The sequence below is a fragment of the Dasypus novemcinctus genome, chromosome 17 (genome assembly GCF_030445035.2).
Source record: "Dasypus novemcinctus isolate mDasNov1 chromosome 17, mDasNov1.1.hap2, whole genome shotgun sequence".
Lineage (NCBI taxonomy): Eukaryota > Metazoa > Chordata > Mammalia > Cingulata > Dasypodidae > Dasypus > Dasypus novemcinctus.
In genome coordinates, this window is record NC_080689.1 from 60156308 (window position 1) to 60179513 (window position 23206).

Here is a 23206-nt window from a genome sequence, read left to right on the forward strand (position 1 = left end):
CCATTTCTATGGGATCCCTGCCAAGACGCCTGGCCTAAGTCTCAACATGAGGAAACATTGGGCAGATTCAGCCTACAGAAGGCTTGTGTGCTTACACGTATACACTTATATCTACATCTGTGTGTGTGCATATCTTATGCATGTGTTTATTTTGAAAGCCATGAGTGCACATTAATATTTCCAGTTCCAACCCAACACTTCAGATTTCTCTCTAGTCTTTCCCCTTTCCTTATTTTCAATTCCCTTCTCCAACAGTGAGAATCCTGACTCCCATTATCCTCAATATATTGATTTATTGGCCCAGTCGCTGTGCATAGCCAATTTCCTAAGCACACCAGCCACTCCCTTGGCTCCCTGCCATCTGCTTGGCCTCACCTCCTGCCCAGCTCCCAGCCATGCCACTCTTTAAGGGAAGGGCAAAGGAAAAAGAAAAGGACACACCAAATTGTAAACCATGGTTCCCGAGCAGTGACTTTGGGAGTGAGGTAGGATCTGTGCATCACATCTTTTACATTGTTTGCATTTTTCACAGTAAACATCAGCCACTTTTGTTAAAAAAAAAAAGATTTTTTTAAGAAAAACAAGTTTGTTTGGCCTAGGTACATTTGATGTTATCTTCTGGTAGGCAGATAGAAGGCAGGAAGAACCATTTGTGTAGGAATGAAGCTTAAAATGGAGATAGTTCACCTCTTCACTTAGTTTTCCTTGAGCACAGCAAAAATACCATTATTCTATTTTATTGCCAAACCCTTGAGTGGGCAAGCTGGTGTACATCAGGATTCCAGTGTGAGAACCCCAGACTTTACTCCTTCTTCTTTTCTTTTTTTAAGATGTATTTATTTCTCCCCTCCCCCATTGTGTTTGCATTCACTATCTGCCTTCTGTGTGCATTGGGTGTGTGTTCTTCTGTGTCTGCTCTCTTCTCTTTAGACCGCACCGGGAACCAATCCTGGGACCATCCAGAATGGGAGAGGGTTGCTCAATCTCTTGTACCACCTCAGCTCCCTGTCCTGCTGCATCTTTTATTATCTCTCTTCTGTGTCTCTTTTTCTTGCATCATCTTGCTTGCATCAGCTCTCCTTGTGGGCCTGCTCTCCTACATGGCCCGGCACTCTGCTCATGCCAGCTTACCACACGAACCAGCTGGCCTTCAGCACGAGACCCCAGGAATGGAACCATAGACCTCCTATATGGTAGATGGGAGCCCAAGCATTTGAGCCACATCAATTCCCTTTATTCCTTCTTCCTCCTGCACCAACCTCAGCTCTAACTTTCTGGCCTCTTGTGTGTTAGCCATCTGTTCTGAAGGAAAGCAATCATAAACTTATTTGAGCTAACATGTTAAATCTGATAGTGATTTGACACTACATAGCATTTAGTTGACACAAATTTTCATCTGTGTAAATCTCATTGGATCCTCATAACTCTGTGTTAAAGGGAGAAGTATATTTACTACTAATATATTCATTCACTGAAATATATTCATTGATGGCTCATATGACAGACATTGTGTTACCACCTGGGACACAGAGGACTATTAACTTACTCTTGAAGAGTTTGAGATCTGAGAGACCCCACTCTAACTGATAATAACCCTCTGATATGATGCAAGCTTTTAGTGATATGAACAAGGAAAGAAGGGACTGATATCATTTGTGAATAAAAAAAGGCATCATTCAAAATCCGTGGTGGATAAGAAATTAGACACAGGAGTCTGTCACTAGCCATGTGACCTTGGGCAAGTCACATTCTCTCACTGAGCCTCAGCTTCCTCTTCTGAAAAATAAAACCTACTCCACAGAAATTTGTGGGACAATGAATGAGAAAGCAAATGCATGTATGATGCTTGCAATGAAATGTGTGGAAACAAGAACCTGCTTGTTCAGGCAAAATCTTTCACTTTTTTCCCACAACTACCCTGCCCCTATAATAGGTATTTGTTGAGTGAATGAATGAATGAATGAATGATTAGGTAGATGAGTGAATTAGGCATACCTATGGAATACTGGGGGATAAGTATCCTCTTCCAGGCTGATGATATCATTGGTTGAGGTGCACAGCTCCTACCCCAGTTGAACTCATCTTGCACTGATCTAATGGCCTACCAAGGATTTTCTCCTTTCCAGACTGCTTGAAGTAACTGAGCACCTCTGCACCTCAGAATACATTGCTTTCACTGGGTTTGCTCCTGCTTCCAGCCCTTCCTTTTGGGTCCAGACTAATGCCATGCTCAAGTATTGACATTTTGTTCCCTGAGTCCTAAATTCCTTGCTATCTGGTTAAATGCCAGCTTGCTAGAGTCAGTCCTTGAGATAAGGAAGGGGCCACACAGCTATCTCAGAGTACGGTGCCACTACAGAAGAGGAAGGGCTGCCTACTTGGCTGATGGTGCAGGTGCCAGGTCTCTGAGCAAAGGGAAGAGGGGTGGGAAGCTGAGGCCAAAACTTTCACCTATTTTTGATTGGGCAGAGTTGCTCTGTTTCAAAAAGCAGGGTGTCCACTTGTTCCTAATCATGCTTCTCGCGCTGGCTCCTGGGGTATGGTAGGTAGGGGTAGAACTTCTCCAGCAATGGAGTCACTCCTGTGTGAGTTTCCACTGCTGCTGCCAGCTTTGTCTTTTCCTCTGTCTTCCTAGCTACTTGAGAGGGAAATGAGAAGACCTCGAAGCAGGTGCCATTTTAAACAGAGTGCCCCTAGTAGGCACTTTCCATGATACATTTCTTTTTTCCATTTAAAGCTAAGAAAGGGAGAGTTAGGCAGGCAGCAAGAAGGTCCTGCCTCTCTGGGGGTGAGATGTGCTGGGACTCGGCACATGGTAAGCACTAAAAAATGTTGTGGTCATCGCCATTATTTCTCTTCCCAGGCAGACCTGTGGACATCTAAAGGAAGGTCAGGGCTGCTCTCCTTACTCAGGAACAAATAACCAGCACTCCTCATGCCTCCCCAGTCTCTGCCCTGGAAGGAGGACTCGTGCTCTGGGTAGAGGTTTCCATCACGTGAGAGAAGCAGAAGCTTTGAACAATTGGGGAACTGAACACCTGGATTTGGAGAAATTGCATTTTGGTAATTTGGTTTTGTATTTCTGTTTCCCTTAGGCTTTTAAAAACTGTGGCCTATAATCAGTCAGAGTGGACATCATCCCAAATCCCTCAAGGCTGAGAAATGGAGAAACATATGTGCCTCAACCAATTGGGCTCCCGTCTACCATATAGGAGGAGTTCTTGGATTCAATGCCCAGGGCCTCCTGGTGAAGGGAAACTGGCCCTGTGGAGTGCCGGCCCATACGGAATGCAGCCCCACGCAGGAGTGCCAGCTAAGGTGGAGAGTTGATGCAGCAAGATGATGCAACAAGAGACAGAGAGGAGAGAAAATAAGATGAAGCAGAATAGTGAGATGAGGTGGCACAAGAGAGTAATGGCCTCTCTCCCACTCCAGAAGGTCCCAGAGCCCCCTAATGAGAATACAAGCAGACACAGAAAACACACAGCAAATTGATACACAGAGCAGACAATGGTGGGGACAGGTGAGGGGCTGAGGAGAGAAATAAAAATATTTCTTTCTAAAAAAATCAGTGAAACAAATGACTAAGTAATGAACAAAAAGGGGTGATTGGGGAACCACTGACTAAACCAGATATATTGTTATTGCAGCTATCTTGTGGTAACTAAGTAATTTATCACAGTTACATAAAAATAAATTTTTAGAAATTATAGGCTATTTTATTTGTACATAAGGGACAATGGACTATATCCCGAAGGCCAGGTAGGGGGTGGCCATGTCGAGCAGAGGGAGATTATCCCAGGGTTTTGTTTTCTTTCAGGCAGAGCCTCCTTAACAGGCCCCACCTTCTTCCCACCTGGAGCCCCTACCCCGGGTGTCCCCACCTCCCCAGCACTTGGAGAAGGGGTTGAGATGACCATGAGGTGATTGGGGGCCATTTCTAAACCTGGAGCTGTCCCCCTAGAGGCAGTCCTGCCAGACAACAGCAAAGGCTTCAGCCACTCATCCCAGCTGAGGGTTGATGCAGGATCAGAAACTATTCTAAGCAGATTCCAAGAACTTCCCAACGGCTTTTGATGCTCACTTTTGGGGAGGGTGGAGGTGCGGGTTCCTGCAAGACCCGGCTCTCTGATCAGCCCAAAAACACCAGCCAACTGACCTGCCCTGGAACCTGTCTGTGAGGCTGTCACTGGAGCTCTGAGCTCAAGGACATACCACCAACCCTGGGCTCGGGGTTCAGGAAGCTTCTGCCACTGCAGCTGTCACCTGACACCCACAAAGCTGATGAGCAGATTCGGGGAACTTCCCATCTCCACCTCCTTGCTGGTCCACAGAAAATAGACAAAAAGGCAGGAAGATGAGTCCTGCCTGGCTTCCACCATCTCCTCAGTCTCACACAACTGCTTCTACTTAAATCATCTTGACTGGTGTCCAGAATCCAAAGGATTCTGGGAAATGAAGCTGGGCCTTCCTGCCTCTGCAGTGGAGAAAAACACCCTGGAGGGGGCTAATGGGCCTGAGCCACATCCTCCTCCTCTTGGAGACTCAGCGGAATTGCTCTCTCTCCTGCTCATGCCTCAGTGGATCTGCCTCCTGTATCTTTCCTCCATCCGTTGTCCTGCGGCCCCGCAGAGAGGACCAATCCCTTCAGGGGACCACCCCCTCCCACTGATCAGGTTTGGCTCAGACACAGGTCTGGTTCTCTCCTCGTATCAGGGAAGGCTTGAAAGAGTTTCCATAAAGCAGACTAAGTAAGAGAAGGCAGAGAGTGATGTAAAGAAAGGATCGAGGGGAGCAGCTGTGGCTCAAGCAGTAGAGCTCCCATTTACCATAGGGAGAACTGGGCTTCGATCCCAGAACCTCCCGATTGAAAAAAATAAAGGCTTCCCAGACCTCTGCAGAGAAGCACAGGCATCTGTGCAGCAACGTGACACAGCAAAAAATGATGGGGCAACAAGATTTTTATAAATTAAAAAAAAAAACACATTGTCCAGACTACCCATCTAGGTCTAGAACTCAGGACTGTGCCTCCACTGAGGTTCTTTGCCCAGGGGGTGTGAGGGGCCTCCCCTGAAGACCGCTCCCCCATCCACATGTTCCTGTTCCCCCGAGCCCTGCAGGTGGTCCAGCTTGCCAGGCTCCCTATTTCACTTCCCCTTCCACCCCACCCCCATTGGATGAGCCAGGGTTATTGTCTTGGTGGCACCAGCAGAGTCAACCAGAGGTCAAACGTGCCTCTTGGCAAAGTCCAGAGAAGAACAGCAGACTTGCAGGCGCTCCCATAGGCCATTGTCTCAGGAAACCAAGGAAAGCTCCGTTCCCCACAGAGACCCTCAGGTCAAGACCTTCCTGTTGCTGCAGCAGCCAGTAGGCCTCCAGCCCTGCCAGGATACAGAAAGCTACCTGGTTACCCCGGGGAGGGGCAGGGGACGCTTACAGCCTGGTGCCTGCATGGCCTAGAAGAAGAGCAGACACTTAAGCAGAGTCTGGGGGCTACAGGCAGAGGGCAGACCCCTTCGTGGTCAGAGGGGACAGAGCATTTGCAGCACAGGGGTTCATATGCACTTTGAGGAAGACACCCAGATTTTTGGCCTCAGCTTCCCATCTGTAAAATGGGGTTCTAATAGAACTTTCCTCAAAGAGTCGTAGCAGAGTCAATTAAGCCATGGAATGAAAACAGGTAACGCTTACTCAGGGGATGCATGTGCCAGGCTCTGTTCCAAACTCATATAAATTAACTTTCTTAATCTTTGCAACAGCCCCATGAGGGAGGAACTATGATTATCCTCACTTTGCAGAAGAGAAAACTGAGGTAGGCAGATCAAATGACTGACTTTCCCAGCCAGTAAGAGACAAAGCTGGGACTGGACACAAACAGACTGACCATGGAGCCTGGGTCCACGACTGTCCACCTCCCCTGCTCTCAGAACTCCCGCCATATTGTAAGTGATGGCACAATGGTAATGATGGCTAATCAGCCACACAGAAAGCCCAGACACTCATCTACTGTACTGGGAAATCCTAGAGAACATCAGAGCTGGTTAAGGGGACACTGAGGTACAGGGCTCAGTTCCAATAGCCCCCATAGAAGAAATAGAGCCACCTTGAAAAGGGCCTTGCCTCCCAGCCCCGGAACCTACACAACTGGGACTGGGAAAGGCTTGTCAGGTCTAAAAAGGGCAAGATTGCAACAAAAACAGGGTTTTGGGGGCTGATTCGAGTTAGTGGGGTACAGGTTGCTTTGGGGTGGACAGGGGGTAGCTAAGAGACAGAGCCTTGCTGTGGACACGCTGCTGCTTGGGGCCTTGTCCTGCAGAAGGAGGCTGCCATGGCCTCATGTGAGACCCAGCTGGCAGGACCCTCCTCTGTCCTAAATCACATGGGCCCTCACGCCTCAAGAGTATCCCAGGCCTCCTCAGCTTCTGTGATTCTCACTGGGGACTGGGACTTGCCATGGAGTAGGTTCTCTGGGGTTGCTTGGCTTTGAACCACAGCAAGAATTGCTGGCAGTAGAGATAGAGCTACTTGGCTGTTGTAAGTGAGGGCAATACAAAGACCTACAAAAAGGATAGGTGTGCCACTTACCTTCGCTGCCTGGAATTTGCTCAGGTCCAAGGGTGGGTATCAGTGCTGTAAGAATTTTAGAGCACCGGAGAGCTGGGGCATTACTTGGCAGAAGATACTCATAGTGGCTGACTATAAGCATGTGCAGATTTTCCTCTAAGCAAGTGATTTTCCTCATCCTCAAAACGCTGTTATATCTTTCTCTAGAGTATGTTTACTTTCTTTCCTTATAAAGTACTTCCAAGCCCTAGAAAACCAGACCTGAGAGGCCATTTCTTGGCAACCATAACGTCTATGAATACTTTCCCCACGTGAGGGTCGGGCTCTCCCCTAAAGCACAGTGTGTGGGACCCCAACCTGCAGGCTGAGTCATCACTCCCAGAAAGACTGGAAAACATAGGTCTGCGAAAAAGGGCTGTGTACATCATGATGGTGGCCATTGTCCATCTAGCAATCCAGAGTCATGGAGGGTGACAGCTGTGCAGGCTTCCCACAGAGGAGGCAGGGCAGAGCAGGCATTCCACAGGACAAACGGACGACTTCCCTCCAGGTCACCTGAGAGATCACTGTCTCCTCAGAAGGCTCCAGTCAGGCTAGAGAGAACGTAATCATGTCTTTTGGACATTCCTTTGGAGAATTTTCAGCATTCTTCAGAAGGAGGGAAGGGGCCAGTCCAGGCCTGAGCAGTGGCCCTGGGCATTAGCAGGTTGGGGGTGGGGCTGATGTCCCATCAGGCCAGCCTGCCTCTGTCCACCACCTCTGCCTGTATCTTTGGAGAGCCCCTGGCTAAGGGGGCTGGATTAATGATGCACAGCTGCCTGCTCCTCCAGACTGTCACACCCCCAGATTTCCAGCTCCACAGGACTCCTTCCTGCGGCTCTGAGGAGGGACTGGAGCTGCTCACTACCTCGCCTCCTTATGAAACACGGGCTTCATTGGGGTGGGGCTTTTTATCTGTTTGGTTCACTGATGAATCCCTGAAACCTAGAAGAGTGTTTGCTACATAGTAGGGGTACAATAAATATTCCTTGAATGAGTGAATATTGCGTAAAAAGTAAAATTCCTAAGTGCAGATGTAGCTCAGTGGTTGAGCCTGTGCTTCCCAGGTACGAGGTCCTGGGTTCAATCCCTGGTACCTCCTAACAAAAATAAAGAATTCTTTAGATTTAGTGGTTATAAATCTCTACATATTAAATAGTAACACTGAAATATATACAGCAAAAGCTATTAGAAATATAAGGAGAAAGTGGCAAAATGATCATACTAGGAGAGTAAAAAAAAAAAACCAGAGAAATTCACAGGTTGAGTAGACAAAATGTAAGTTTTATTGTAGACTATTTGAATAATAAAAATTACAATCCTAATCTAATAAATATTTAGGATAAGGAGCAATTTTAGAAAATGAACATACACTAACCACAGACAAAATCTTAGTAAATTCCAAAAATGTAGGATATGTTATTGAATACTGGCTTCTAATGACACAAAACAAGAAAACCCTAAAACAAATGAAAGAAAACAGGCCAAGAAATCAATAAGTGCATCTCACAGGAATAAATGAAAAAAAAATAAGAAAACAGTGAATAAACTATCAGGAAGTCAAATCCAGCAACATAGTAAGAAAATAGTATACCCTAACCAAATAGGTTGCTATTGAAGAAATGCAAAGATAATTCATCACGAGGAGATTTTTAATGTGATTCACTGTGTTAACAGAATAAAGGATAAATATTATTATTATTATTTTGATAGACATTGAAAAACCATTTGGTGAAATTCAACATTCAATCGTAATTTTAAAAATACCTCTTGTTGATTTGGAACTGAAGGGAATTTCCTTTACTTTATAAAGGGTAATTATCCAAAATCAACAAGCAATACTGCAAAACTAGAAATAGTCACATTAATGTAAGGAACAATGTTGCTTCCAGGCAACATTGTTCTGGAAGCTTTACCAATACAATAGCAACAAAAAAGTAAGAGGAGTAAATTCCAGAAAAGAACAATCATGGTGTTAGACATTTGCGATGATTACCAGGTCATAAGACTGTGGCTCCATTCCAATTGACTGAGCAAGCTGCCTACGTGTGGAAGACAGTGTCTCCCCCCCCAAGAATGAGCCATATCACTGTGAGAATGGAGCAGAGAAGGACCTTCATCCCTTCCAGGCCACCAAACTCTCCTGCACTCAAAGAAAACCCTACTTCCTAGCCCACCACCCCAAGCCATACACAAGAACTCACGTTTACAACCCTTTATTGACCCAAGGCTGTACTCGGACCCTAACCCCCTCCCCCTGAACTAACATTTCCCCGCCTACTGATGTGCTGTATAAACTCACATCTGCACCTTCCACGAGGGGGCTGAGGTCTCTCTTCAGACCCCACCATGCTGGTGGGGGGACTGAAGTCTGTTCTTCAGACCCCCTCTGTTGGGAGAGCTTCTCAATAAATTCTTTGCTTATGCTCAGTCAGTCTCCATGTCCCAGTGAACAGCATTTTTCTCCAGCATATGGTGCCAAAAGCCCGGGACTGGGGTCCTGTTGAAACTGATTGGCTGGTGAGGGGTCTCCCCTCATCCATGGCTGAATGCCCATCCAACAGCGGACATCGAATCTCGGCTGGGTGAGTTACGGATTTCTCGACCAGAGGATCCTGCTGTCTCTCTCCTTTCTCCTTGTCCAGGACAACCCACTGGGAAAACCTAGCACGAGGTCAGGATCCTCACCATTCCCCAAGGGCCACGCCAGGCGGTATGCCTACGTCCTTGTGGGAAGAAACCCCTTGGCTCCAGGGATGTCTGGCTGCAAGAGCTGTTTCCCATTTCCTTGTAGATATCTGACTGATTCTCGGGGACGCCTGTCTCTCTCAGAATCTCCCCCATTCTAGAGATCCCTCATCTCACCCAGGCCACCTAAAATGGGGAATTCAAGTTCAGCCACCCCAAAACCACACCTCTGGGCTGTCTCCTTCATAAACGTAAAACTCTGTACCCGAAAGGAGACATCAGACCTAAAAAACTCATTTTCTATTCGACCTCTGTGTGGCCGCAATACTGATGTAGGCTTTGGGTGGGGGCTGTTCATATTTTCGTAGATCACCTGAGCGGTATGTTTTCTGAGCGGTGCCTTTGGAACAGTAAGAACTGCAGCCCTGCCCTTGGTAACTATGACAACAACTCCAGTCCCAGAGAAACAGTTTAGCAATGCTAACTCTATAAACTTTAAATATTCAGGGGAAATGTAAACCAAATGTGCTAAAAGATTATCTGGAATGTATAAAGTTCATGTTAAAAGCTTACCTAGGGCAATGGACACAACCAATCCAGTGTCCACATAGAAGAGGTGGCATTGGATTGGGAAAAGTGGACATAATGGACAAAGGGTATGGGGAAAGGCAGGAAGAGATGAGAGGTGGAGGCATCTTCGGGACATGGAGCTGCCCTGGATGGTGCTTCAGAGGTAATCACCGGACATTGTAAATCCTCACAGGGCCTACATGATGGAATAGAGGAGAGTATGGGCCATGATGTGAACCAATGTATATGAGGTGCAGAGGTGCCCAAAGATGTACTTACCAAATCCAATGGATGTGTCATGATGATGGGAACGAGTGTTGTTGGGGGGGGGGGAGAGGGGGGGTGGGGGGGTGGGGTTGAATGGGACCTCACATATATATTTTTAATGTAATATTATTACAAAGTCAATAAAAAATAAAAAAATTTAAAAAAAAAAGTTCATAATAGTGAAATCATAAAAAAAAAAAAAAAAAAAAAAAAAGCTTACCTAGGATGTGAAAGATATATGCTAATTCAAGCCTACTGAGCACTGAAACAAAGAATCATTGGCCCTTCCCCTGTATGAAAGGAACTCAAAAATCTTGTTCTGGCTCAGATTTTGGAAAGAGAAGCTCCGAGCCTGGGTGGTTGTAAATAATCATTTTTCCTTCCCAAAAATTATTCCTGAGTCCTGGTCTTTCTATATGCAAATACTTGACCCTCTCAACTTCTACAACACTACCAAATGGACAATAAAAATCAATGCATTTTAATTCCCAAGTTCCCCAAAACTTAAAGAACTTTATCCAGACCAGTGGCAGACATGCAAGATTCCTTACGCTCAGGCCTTCTCTCATCTTGTATCCTGTTCTTCTTTCACACCAAAAAAATCTTCAAAAGATTTCTTCTTCCTCCTTTCTGCCCCCCAAGTTCCCCCAAAACCTTGACTTTGATCCAGCTGATCAGACTCCCCCTGCACTTCCTCCATGTATTCCTGGGACATCACCCAACCCCCACCCTCCTCATTCTCTGACCTCCCTTCTTCCCCTGTTGTAGAAGTCAAGAGAGGTTCAATTATTTGGGTATAAAAAGGCCAGGACTCAGGAATGATTTTGAGAAGGAAAACTGATTTATTGAAGGCCTGCCTGATTCGGGAAATTTCTGTTTCAAACCCAAGCCCTGAACAAGATTTTCAAGTTCCATTTATACAGGGTGGGAGTCAAATGGTGCTTTTATGAAAGAAAATGAACTTCTTTGTTAGTTAAGTGTTTGCCTAAGTACCAGATAGGTTTTGAATTATCATATCTCCCACATTTCAGGTGAGCTTGAATTAGCATCTCTCCTACATTCCCTCTGGATGCAAATTTTAAAACACATTTAGTCTTACATCCTTTCTGAACATTCACAGTCTATAGGGTCTATATCACTTAACTGGATTTCTAGAGACTAGGCATACTTGGAGACAGAATTAGATAATTTTGAATTTTTGCAGAGGCTATATTATGTTTCCCATTCAAGGGCAAGTCCAAGTCTCCTTAAGCTTCGGCATCACCACCATCAGAGTCTCCCTGGACTGACTGGTATGTATACAGAGTTTGCAATGGTAAATTACCTCCCAGGATTGGAGTTGTTGCCATGGTTACCAAGGGCAAGGCTGCAGATTCTCACTGTCGCACACCCACAAGTCAGGACACACACAGCTTAGGTTATCCAGGAAGAGATGAACAGTCTCCCATCCAGAGCCCACATCAAGCAAGGCAAGCAAAACAGTGACGAGGAAGCCCTACAGCGCCCTGGGTTTCTTCCTGGAGGCTCTTTCCAGATGAGGTTCTGTGAGAGGGGGTTTCCAAATGGAGCATGACAGTCTCGCTGAGCTGAGGCAAGGGCCAAGTGGGATGGGAGCTTCAGGAGACTGAGAGCAGTGGAAGTTGGGGCCAGAGAATACAGAGGAGGAAGTTTGCAGAGGCAGAGCTCCAGAAATCTGCATAGGGTTCCCTGTGCATGCACAGAATGGTAGACCTCAGACCCGGCAAAGAATGTTCTAGAAATCCTCATTGTATTGTGGTAGCAGAGAGAAGTCAGGTGTAGGTGGTATCCATGGCCAGGACATGAGAATTCTGAGAAGGAAGATGATTTGTTTCAACTGGCCAGACTCGGTGGACTCTTGTCCTGATAAATACGGAGCCCTGAATAGAATTTTTGGGTCCCTTTTATTCAGAGGCTATGAGTGGGGAGTCAAACAGTGCTTGTATGCAACAGGACTCTTTCATAGTTTCTTTAAGTGTTTTATCTGAGTATTAGATCGATTATTTCCTCCAGGTCAGCTTGAGTTAACTAATATCCCCCACCTTCCAGGTGGGCTTGACACATTTGGCTGGCATCCTCCCTGAGTATCCAAAGCCTACGGAGTTTACACTTCTCAACTGGCTTTCTAGACACATTTGGGTATAAAATAAGTTTGAATTTATGCACAGGCTATGTAGTATGTCTTGCCCAGCTGGCACACAGCAGAGTCCCTAGAAGGGGGAATGGGGATCTCCGGAAGAGGCTGAAGCCAAAGATAAGGCTCTGATAGAGATAAGGCAAGTCCAAAGAATACAAAAAAAGGTCTTTGGAGTTGGCAAAAGAGCAAGTAAAATCCAGCCCCAGCTCCATTTGCACACAAAGGAAATCCAGGGAACCAGAGAGATGGCTAGGACTTCCTGGGGATTTGGAAACCCTACAAAGTCCCTACTGAAAAGCCTCTGCTGTTTTTCAATGCACTAACTAGTTGCAAAGCCTTGAAATAAAAAATGAAAGGGTGCTTACTGCAGGAGAGACACACGGAGGGCAGGAGAGTGTGTGTGTGGGTGGGGTGGCTATAAGAGAGAAACACACAAAGGGCCTTCATTCATTCATCAAGTGTTTACTGAGGACCTGCTGTGTGACAGCCTGTGCTGGTTGTGGAGATGGACACTGAGGAGCACACCAGGGCACACCACTGGTCCCCCTGTTTATGTGGGGTCAACATCTTGAAGTATGATCAGAGCCAGTATCTAGGTTCTCAGCTTCTTCTCGAGAAAGAATTCAAGGATGAACCACAAATTAATCAGGCAAGCAAAGAATTTCTTGGGGTGAAGCAAGAGAAGGAAAGTGCACCTGCAGGGCTGCAGGCAAAGGAGGAAATGCAAAGTTCTGCCCTGGGGTCCCCTGATATATGGGGGTTCAGGACTCCAGGGTGTGCCCTGATTGGCATACTTGAGACACAGCAGGGGAACTCTACTGTGTGATCTGATTCCCTTAGCGAGTTAGGGGCTGAGTTAGGGGGTGCTGGTGGGTGGTGATTGGCTTCTGGGTACTGTCCCCGAGTTCTGCAGGGTGTGCTGACCACCGGTGATCGGCCTCTGGTCACTGCCAATGAGGCAAGAGGTAACCTGAAAGTGGGTGGGGTGGGGGTGCTGCCCCCTCGCCCTGTCCCTCTTTCCGCCATGTAATGAGGTTGCCTCCTGATCACAGAGCCGCTGGGTGTGTGCTGTGTGCTGTAAGCTGCAGGATGTGTGCTTGTTAGCTGCCCCTTCCTAATTTGCCCCTGTGCTCAGCACATTCATGCTAGCCAGCAGGCCAATGCCTCAGTTTCTCTTGCCAGGCTTGTTAGGTTTTTCTGCCCCTTCCTCCTTAGGTCCCTATCTATCCTGCCTCCAAAGGGTTAAACAACAGTTCAAGGCAGGACACCCAGGAGGACAAGTGGAAGCCCCAGAGAGCAAGCAGAGGCCAGAGGCTCTCAGGCAGCACGGAGGAGGCCCAGAGCTGGCCGCCGGGAGGGACCCCTCAGTTCTGCTCTGCCCTCAGGCCACATCGTGGCCCATGGATTTCTTGCAGACCCACTGTAGGTGGCATCACAGTATATGTCACTGCACATCTGCTGAGGATGGACACAGTCCTCCGTGTGCCCATTCCCGTGCTGCCAGTTGTCCAGCTGGTCCTTGCTCAAAAACCTGGAAACAGAGGGACGTTATTCAGCTAGACACAGGCAATGACCCTTGTCCCTGCTGTGGCACATGGAGCTGAAGCGACACAGATCCCCAGTCCCCTTGCAGCCCCAGAACGGGGACAGAGCTGCGATGCCCTGCAGGCCTGGGTCCGCTGAGGACATCCTGAGTCACTAATGATCCAAGGATGGGGAAGGTGTCTGTGAAGCGGCAAGTTGGGAACAGGAGAGGGGAGGGGTCTTTCAACTTCCACCCCAGAACTCGCACTTCCCTGCAGAGCTGGACCCCTCCCTGCACCTTCCCTGGTGTGTCCAGGGTCTAAGCAGCAGCCAGGGCCCCTCGGGGAGGCCCAGCATCCCGTCACGTGACTGTCCCTACCTAGTCCCAGCCCTGGATACGAGGTGTGCTGTCCTGGGACAACATGTGGCCAGAGCTTCTCAGGATGCTTCACAAAGCAGCATGGCCTTTTTCACACCCACACAACAGTCTCAGGAGCGCCCTTTGTGCTGGGTGGTCATGTCAACTGAAATGACCAGAGCTAGTGAGGTCTTTTGTTAATAACCTTGACATGTCCTGAGGCCGACCCCCACCAGATGGCCACCCTGGGCCTTGATGGCCTTGGTGCTCCTCAAATCGAATGTGAGTGCTTGGCCTTCCCAGGAAGCCTGGGTCTCCTGCTCATGCACCCTCCACGGCCATGGGATTGACTGACAATAAAATCGAGATTTAATCTGCACCTGTGGACTAGGGTTGGTGGGGGGTGCCGGTGCCACCCGGACGCTGCACACCGGCCCAGTCTGCTCTCAGTGCAGAAATTCCCAGGCAAGCATCAACAGATGACAGCAGAAAACAGTGCTGGAACGCGGGACTCGGCGGTTTTGCACAGGAAGCTTTGGGACATGTTGTTTCCTCTAGTCTTCTCAAAGTTGGGACAAAACTGAACAAACGAGATGAGCTGGGTGCTTCAGAAAGTACAAAAGCTACTAGTGAACTCTATTCTCCTCTATCAGGAGAAGCAACAGAAATTTATGAAGTTGTTGCAGAAAATCCAGGACTTGTCAACAAATCTTGTTACCCAGGTGGTTGGCTAATCAAGAAGACACTGAGTAAACCTTCAGAAATCGTCCAATGAAGGAGTCAGCATTTGAGAAATACGTAAAATGTATTTAGGAATGAAAATAAACTAATCTGAAGCAATTTAATCCAGAATAGTTATTTTAAATTATGGTGGATAGAGGTTTAAAAATGTCAACTTGTAGTAATATCAATGGAAAAGCTACATGTTGCAGCTATACTACTGAAATAAACTTTGAAATAATTGCAGATAAACATAATACAGGATGTTTCTTTTTTTTTTCACAGCACTCTGTGACTTAGGCTACAGTCTAGTTATTATATTCAGAATTCACAAAATGACCTGAAAATAAAAACTGCTTCTAAAAATTATGTAATTCAAGGGTAACATTATCATAAACCTTATATAATATTGTAACTATTGCTTATTATCCTACTACTAAAACATTCAACTTCTTCATTTAAAAAAGTCAAGATTGGGGAAGTGGCTGTGGCTCAATCAGTTGAGCTTCCATCTACCATATGGGAGGCCCTGGGTTCATGTCCTGGGGCCTCCTTGTGAAGACAGGCTCACCCATACCTCACAGAGAGCTGCTGGCCTGCAAGCACTACAGAGAGCCAACTCAGCAAGGTGACACAGCAAAAAGGGAGGCAAGTAGAAACACAGAAAAGCACACAGCAAATGGACAGAGAGAGCAGACAGCAAGCAAGCCTCAAGGGGGGGAGGGATAAAAAAAAATCAAGCCTGATGACTGGAGAGGAAGCCCAAAGTGACCTGAGGGGCTGAGGGAAAAGCATGCCCCCTCCCGCTCTCAGGGTGCCGCCCTGCCACCCGCCTCTCCCTGCCCTGCTGCTGGCATCTGTCCACCTCCGGGAATCTCCCCACTCATTGAGGACAGTGGGGTCTGTCGTCCAGGTTTCCGCCTCCAGTGCAAGGTGCTCAGAGGAATTCAGTATTGTTCCCTGCCTGACAGGACACATGAAGGTTATGGGCTGTGCCCTCCCCTAGAGGAGGAAGGTCAAAGCACCAAAGGCCCTTGTCACACACCAACCCTGCCAGAACCACCCCAAGCCCCCAGCTCTGACCTGCTCTTCCTCAGAGGACACCAATGCCAGGTGAGCTCCTTGGGATGCACAGAACTGCTCAGCCTCCTCCGAACACTTCTTGACATCAGAAAAGTAATGCAAGCACCGACAGTAGAACTTACAGCAATCCTGGAGAAACTGGACATACTGAGCTGCAGCATAGGTGGGAAGAGAAGGAACCAGGGGCTGATGGTGGATGTCCCAGAGCTTGCCTTCCTGAACCTGGCAGCGGCTGGCCACTGAGGCCCACATCCTTGAGGCTTGGTTCCACAAGGGCAAGTGCTGCTGAGACCACGCCCCAGTCCCACTACCCAATTCCCCAGGAGCTGCAGCTCAAGACGCCTGGCTCAATACTCCTGGGACACTCGGCTCTGCTACCCAGAAAAACTCTCTGCTGAGACATGTGCTTTCTGTCACTTTATTTTCCATCTCACTGCTGCCACCGTACAGTCCTACCATCTCAATTTCCACCATCTCTCATGGAAGTTGTCCATCCATCCAGAGTCTTCCTTACTTCCTTGACTTGATCTCCATCCACTCTGGCTGCCCACACCTAGGACTATCCCAGGACTTCCTCATCACCTGCTCTACCTGCCCTCACAGGTGTCACACACTAAGAGCTCATCCTGTCACCAGGAGCTCCAAGTCTCAGCTCTTTCCTCCCTCCTTGTCACCACATCCTGCTCTTTAGTATCATCTCTACTGCAGCTATTGAAATGGAGCCACAACACTCATTTCTTCATTCATATCTTCAACATTCATACATTCATTGCTCGACATTCCTTAGCTTCTGTGAGCCGGAGACTGCTATAAAAAGACCAATAAGACACGATTCATGCCCTCAAGGAATTTACAGTCTTGTGAAATGAGACAGATGTAAGAAGGGGATGGAAGATGCACTAAGTAAATGCCACGTGCAGGTTAGAATAGAGGCATGAAAGAGGGTGTCGTCTATGTCACCTGGGCTGGGAGGGGGGCGCTTAGGAAGGGAATCCGGGATGAGATGTTCCTTGAGATGAGTCATAAAAAAAACTGAGGGGTGAGGAATGGGGAATTAATACTTATTTGGTAAAGTTTCAGTTTGGGGCCAAGGAAAGCTTCCAGCCAGAAAAGATGATGATGGTAGCACAATGTTGTGAATGTATATACTGAAAGAGTTAAAATGGGAGCTTTTATGTTATATATATGTTACCACAATAAAAATTTTTTAAGAAAACATAGAACTGTACAATACAAAGAGTGAAGCCTACTCTAAACTATGGACTATAGTTAATCATATGATTATAATAATATTGGTTCATCAATTGTAACAAATGTATCCACTAAGGGAAAAAATTAATCATAGGCAAAGCTCTCTACCTTCTGCAGGATTTTTCTGTAAACCTATAACAGCTCTAACATTTTTTAAAATTTTTAATCAGAAAAACACTAAAAAAAAACAAACAAAAATACTGAGGAAGCATTTGCCAGGGGATCAGGTCCAAGAAAAGCCTTCCAGACAGGGGAAATGGCAGGTGCAAAGGCAGGCAGTCATGAAATGGCATGGCACGAGCTGATCTGTGCAAAACTTCGGGTGTGACCAGCATGCAAGGGGTGGGGGAAGAGCCTGGAGAGGCTTCCAGCACTACATCTTATGCCCATGACAAGGAATTTGGATTTTTCCCTGTGAGCAATGGGAGGCCCTGAAGGGTTTTACCGATCGCTCAGATTTGCACTGTAAATATTTCAACGTGGTGCAATGTGCAGGTGCAGCTGGAAAAAAAGACCATCCTGCTTGGGCCAGAAACATCCATCAGAACCCAACTACAAAGATCTCAGGAAGAGACAGGCCGTGTAGACCAGGCGTTCTCAAAGTGTGTTCCCTGGACGAGCAGCATCGCGCCACCTGGGAACCTGGTAGAAATGCCCCTTCTCAGGCCCAGCACAGACCTGCTTTTCCAGAAATTGTATCTGAACAGTCTGTGTTTTAACAAGGCAGTGTGTGATTTCTTATGCTCTCTGAAGCCTCAGAACCAGTCCTCTAAGCCCGGGGAGGCTCAACTTTGGCCCAACAGCTGCCTCTTTTTATAAATAGTGTCACTGGAGCAGCCAGGATTCATTTACACGTTCTCTTTGGCTGCTTCAGCAGAGCAAGTTGACAGCACTGAGGATCCGTGACAGAGACTGTGGCCCACAGGTCTCAATTTTACTATCTGGCCCTTTAAGTAAGTTAAAGTAATGATACTGCGCCCTGACTGCCCATGTTTTGAAATTTCGTGGTGCTGAGGCTGCATCCCAGACCAAAATCCATAAGATTTTGTACATGAGTCCCAGGCATGTACTTGGGTGACTCCAATGCACAGCCAGGATGGAGCACCTCTCAGTCCATACTAAAGCAGGAGGGCAGCAGTGGGGCTCGAGGAGAGACAGGAAGGAGGAAAGAATTCCAGGCACTGGTCTGCATGGCCAGTGACTCCTTAGACTCGACTGGAAACAGAGGCAAAGAGCAGGGGCTTGGCACTGCCTGCCAAGTCCTCATTTGTCAGCCCCCATCTCTCCAGCAGCTTCTCCCAACCATCCCTTCTCTCCCCCAGCTCCCTACAGGCATCCTCCTCCTTAGCAAGTGACCTCCTATGCCACCCAGAAACAGATGTGGTTAACAGCAGCTCTCGCAGTCTCGTGTTCCCACATCTGCACAGTAGGGTGGACACCAACTTCCACACCTGCTCCCCTCCCAGCCTCAGAGATTCAAGTACCATCCCAACCTCCTTCAAGGCCAGTCATTCAATGTGCATTTGACTCACCCCCCCCCCATCCTCCCCTATCTTCAACCTCCACCTCTTTGCTGTTTCCTTTCTGTAAACCTCATCTGAAGCCTATGCGATTCTGGAAACACTCTCTCAAGTTCACCAAAATATTAGCAGGGGTTCACATGAAAGTCATGCAAATTTTCATGGCAATACAGGTGTTTGTTTCCTCATCTTGCAATTTTTCAATATTTGCCACACTTTATAATTAATAGAAACATGTTGTAATGGAGAAATAGATGATGTGCATTGTTTTTCACTCTTCCCCTTGTCTCTCCTTCCCTCTCAGCTACGTTCCTTGACAGACTCATATATCTGATCGATTCACGCCCAACAACAGTGATCTGGCTTCCACCAAAACTTCATTCTATGACTTATTAATTGCCCAGCCTCAATGGACGCTTTTCGGATCTGATTTTACATGGCCTCTCCGGCATGTGCCAGAACTGACCGCTCCCGTTTGGAATTTCTCTTCTCTTTTGGCTTTCCCACATGCACAACTCCAAACTCCCCTGTCCTCAGTTGGTTCAAACACAAATCTTTCACTTCTTGCCTCCTGAAGGTTGATTCCTAGCCCCACCCTCCGCCCGCTTCTGCATTTTGTCTCATGCAAACCCTCACACCCACTGCTGCAACCAGAACCCACATACCCGGGGCACCCAAGCCTATGTCTGCAGCCCTGGCCTCCCTCCTCAACTCCAGACAGCCTGCAGGCGACGTCCACTTGGATGTCCCCAAAGCACCGCAGCCAGCATCTCCAAATCTTGCTGCTCCTCTTCCTCCTTTATTTCTCAGTTGGGGACTCTCCATTTGTCAACCCAAGTCAGAACCTCGGGGTTCTCCTTAAAACCCTTCAGTGGTTAAACTATGCTTGTCAGCCTATATGTCTGAAATAAGAACAAGGCCTAGAGCAGCACTGTGCCTGGGAATTTCCTCCTGACAGCCTTTATGTTACTCAAATGTGGCCAGTCTCGAAGCCAAACTCAACATGTAAATGCAATGCCTTCCCCACAGCGTGGGACATGACACCCGGGGATGAGCCTCCCTGGCACCGAGGGATCACTATCAAGTACCAACTGATGATGCAACTGGAAAATGAACTTGAATTGAAGGTTCAATGCGGATCTAGCAGAATATCCCTGTCTACATATAATAACATGACTTTAAAATGCTGTTTGACCTAATGTAAGGGGGAAATGGAAAGGAGAAATGAGTTTATATGGCTACGAGTCTCTAAAAAAGAGTCTGGAGGCTGTCAGAAGGATTGCCCTTGTGCACAACTGAGCAGAATCTAAGAGACAGATGAAGTAGATACAACCCCAGGTATTGGTTCCTTTGAGGGCTAAAGAGACCCACGGGCTCTATGGTCATGGCAGATGGGGTTCACTGCCATGTCAGATGGCCCTTCTTTGGAGCTGGTGTTTCTCCGTGACAAAACTGGATTCAGATGGAATCTCTTTTCATTAGACTTTCATGCTACTTTACTGGAATTGTAGTTGGTGTTGGGGTTTAAGATATATTTAGGGGATTTGAATCTCTGGACTGACAATATGATAGCCAGGCCCTGAGCCTCAACAGACTTCAGCTCCTACAATCTGATTTATTGGACTCACCTCACTCAGCTAAGATGGAGTTGAAGAAGGACAACCACCACACCATGGAGCCTAGAGTGCCTACAACTGAAAGCAGGAGGATTGCATCCAGTATCCATTTGGAATCTGAGCCTCCTCTTGACATAGAGATGCCGCAGACATAACCAATCCAAGGTCCACAGAGAAAAGGTGGCATTGGAGTGGAGTGGGAAAAGTGAACATGGTGGCTGATATGGGAATGGGGAATGGCAGGAAGAGATGAGATGTGGAGGCGCCTTTGGGACTTAGAGTTGCCCTGGATGGTGCTGCAGGGGCAATCACCGGACATTGTAAATCCTCCCAGGGCCCACTGGATGGAATGTGGGAGAGTATGGGCCATGATGTGGACCATTGACCATGAGATGCAGAGATGCCCAGAGATGTACTTACCAAATGCAATGGATGTATCATGATGATGGGAGTGACTGTTGCTGGGGGGGGAGTGGTGGGGTGGGGGTGGTGGGGTTGAATGGGACCTCATATTGTTTTTTTAATGTAATATTTTTACAAAATCAATAAAAAATAAAAAAACAAAAAACAACAACAAAAAAAAAACCCTTCAGTGGCTCCTCATTTTCTGGAGGATGAAAGCCAAGCTCACTGAGAAGCCTTCCCATCTAGGGTGTGTCTCTCCAGCCCTGTCCACCCCTCTAGACCAGTGTTTTTCAAACTGCAATCACTGACCAATTAGTGGGTCATAAATTTGGTTTGTCAGTTTTGACAAGCTTTGCTCTTTTTTTTTAAAGAATAGAATATAAAATGTCGGAGTGAGTTCATGCAGTAAAGGTTTTGCTTTTTGAAACTTGCATAGATAGATTACATAGATGATTAGATAGATAGATGATAGATAAGTAGATTTCCTTCCCCCCTTCCACAAAAGGTCCCTTCTCCCCTTTCTTTTTGCCACCCCCCCTCAGTTCCCAGTACTTGCTTCTAACTTAACACCTCTTTCACCAATCTATATGACTTTGCTCACAGGTCTGTCTCCATCTTGCATCTTGTAACCTTCTCAAGAGCAGGCATCATGTCTTATTCATCTTTAACCCCCTGACACATGGGAGATGTTCATGAAAGTTTTGCCAGACACATGCTCGAATGCTGCCTACTAGCTTAAGTGCGTTACCTGTGTTGATTCACTTGATCCTCCCTGTGAAGCAAATCCTATTGCCCCCATTGTGCAGGCGAAGCTCAGCGAAGGTAAGCAACTTGCTCAGGTTCACACCGTTTGTGATAGCTGGAAGTCACAAACAGATTGTCTGGCCCCACAAGCGCACTATGCCATTACCACACACCTTCATCACAAAGATCTGCTTTCCCAAAGGAGAAATTTGGTGGAGAGATTATAAGCCACCTGAGAGCAAGGACATAGATTCTCACATCTTCTGTGCTACCGCCTGGGCACAGAGGAGCCACTTTTATTGGATTTGTCCTCTCTCCACCACCCTTGCTATTTCCCAGAAGGGACACATGCTTGAGGCTAAAGGGGCAGAAACATCCCAACAACTCTGACCTCCCCAAGGTGGACCCTCCCTACCACTTACTTTGGGTCCTTTGTAGCTGCTCCTGTGAAGTACAGGCTGCACGGAGGGTCTCCAGGCTGCTCTCCTGCTCCTGGATTTTCATGCTTAGTGAGTTGGTATTACTCACATTAACTTTTAGCCTCTGGATCTCGTCCTCTGCATCCTTCAGTCTCTTTTCTAACATCTGGGTCTGGGATTAAAGGTAGCACCCTTTATTAATTGTTTTAGGGTCTCTAACTCTCCCCTGGCATTTTCCAACTCTGCTCTTACTCCTGGGAGCTCAGCTTCTGTCTGCTCCATACTGCCCTTTGCCATTTGGGTCTTGGCAATGGCAGTTTGCAAATCTCTTTTTAACAACTGAATCATTCAACAGCCCTGTCCAACGGACCTCTTAATAACTGGATCTCAAAAGTGCTGTTGTCTACACTGCCTTTTATAAAGGGCTGGGTCTGAGAATTGAAAGCACTTGCATTTCCCAGAGCTCCCCAGAGCCTCTGGATCTTGGCATTGGGCCCTTCCAAACTGCTGCTTAACACCTGGTCCTGGGTCCTTAAAACATTGACACTCCCCAGATTGCCTTTCAAAAGTTGGGTCTGAACACTGGCATTCTGTAAGCTCATATTTGCCAAGTGTAAACCTACCTTTAACAGCTGAATTTCAGCGTTGGCATTTTCTAGGTCTTGGCTTAACATGTGGAGCACAAAGCTGCTGTTTTCTGAACTGCTTTGTAAGAAATCTTGGGTCTGGGAATTCAATGTGTTTGCCTTTTCCAGAGCTCTCCTCAGGCCCTGGATCTCGGCAACAGCCTGCTCCAAGGAATTCCTTAACATCTGGGTCTGGATATGGCAGGTGCCAGCATCCTCTAGAACTCCTTTGACCATCCGGATGTCAGCACTGGTGTTTTCCAGGTGGCCACTGAGCATCTGGATCTGAGAACAGACATTTTCCACCTTGTACTTCAGCATCTGCATCTCCACAGCCCAGGTGCTAGAATGCTCTTTAAATAGCTGGAGAGCTTCCTTATCTTGGCCACCATGCCAAAACGGTCGGAATCTGCAGGGGAGGAAATGGAGAGGTTGGTCAAAGAGGCCCATTTCATGGTGAAGCATAAAGATCTACCAGCGTGTTCTGAAGATTTCCGTGGGGAGATGCCACACCATAGCCCTGAGAGCACCCCCAGTGGCCTGTGACCCCCTGACCTTGGACCAAACAATAGCCAAAGACCTAATTAGCCATCACACCTGAACTAACAGATCCAAAGAATTGAAATTCTTGCTTACTGTAAACTACCTACCCCACAC

At 47.2% G+C, this 23206-nt stretch overlaps 1 protein-coding gene across 2 annotated transcripts; it reads right to left on the bottom strand.

The window, feature by feature from the left end:
* Window positions 1–7866: 7866 nt before the first annotated feature.
* Window positions 7867–22954, bottom strand: LOC105744358 (C-type lectin domain family 4 member F-like). 2 transcript variants are annotated; one of them, XR_009181179.2, is made up of 4 exons: window positions 22547–22954; window positions 15969–16120; window positions 10349–13814; window positions 7867–9864 (listed from the first exon to the last, which is right to left on the bottom strand). XR_009181179.2 is itself a non-coding variant. In XM_058278756.2 (2 exons), exons 1-2 carry the CDS (start codon window positions 22874–22876, stop codon window positions 21916–21918), a joined length of 510 nt encoding a protein of 169 aa, XP_058134739.1. In that variant the 5' UTR covers window positions 22877–22954; the 3' UTR covers window positions 21448–21915. The 2 variants fall into 2 exon arrangements, 1 of the variants encoding a protein (XP_058134739.1); XM_058278756.2 differs by lacking the exons at window positions 7867–9864; window positions 10349–13814; window positions 15969–16120 and adding an exon at window positions 21448–22095.
* Window positions 22955–23206: the final 252 nt, after the last annotated feature.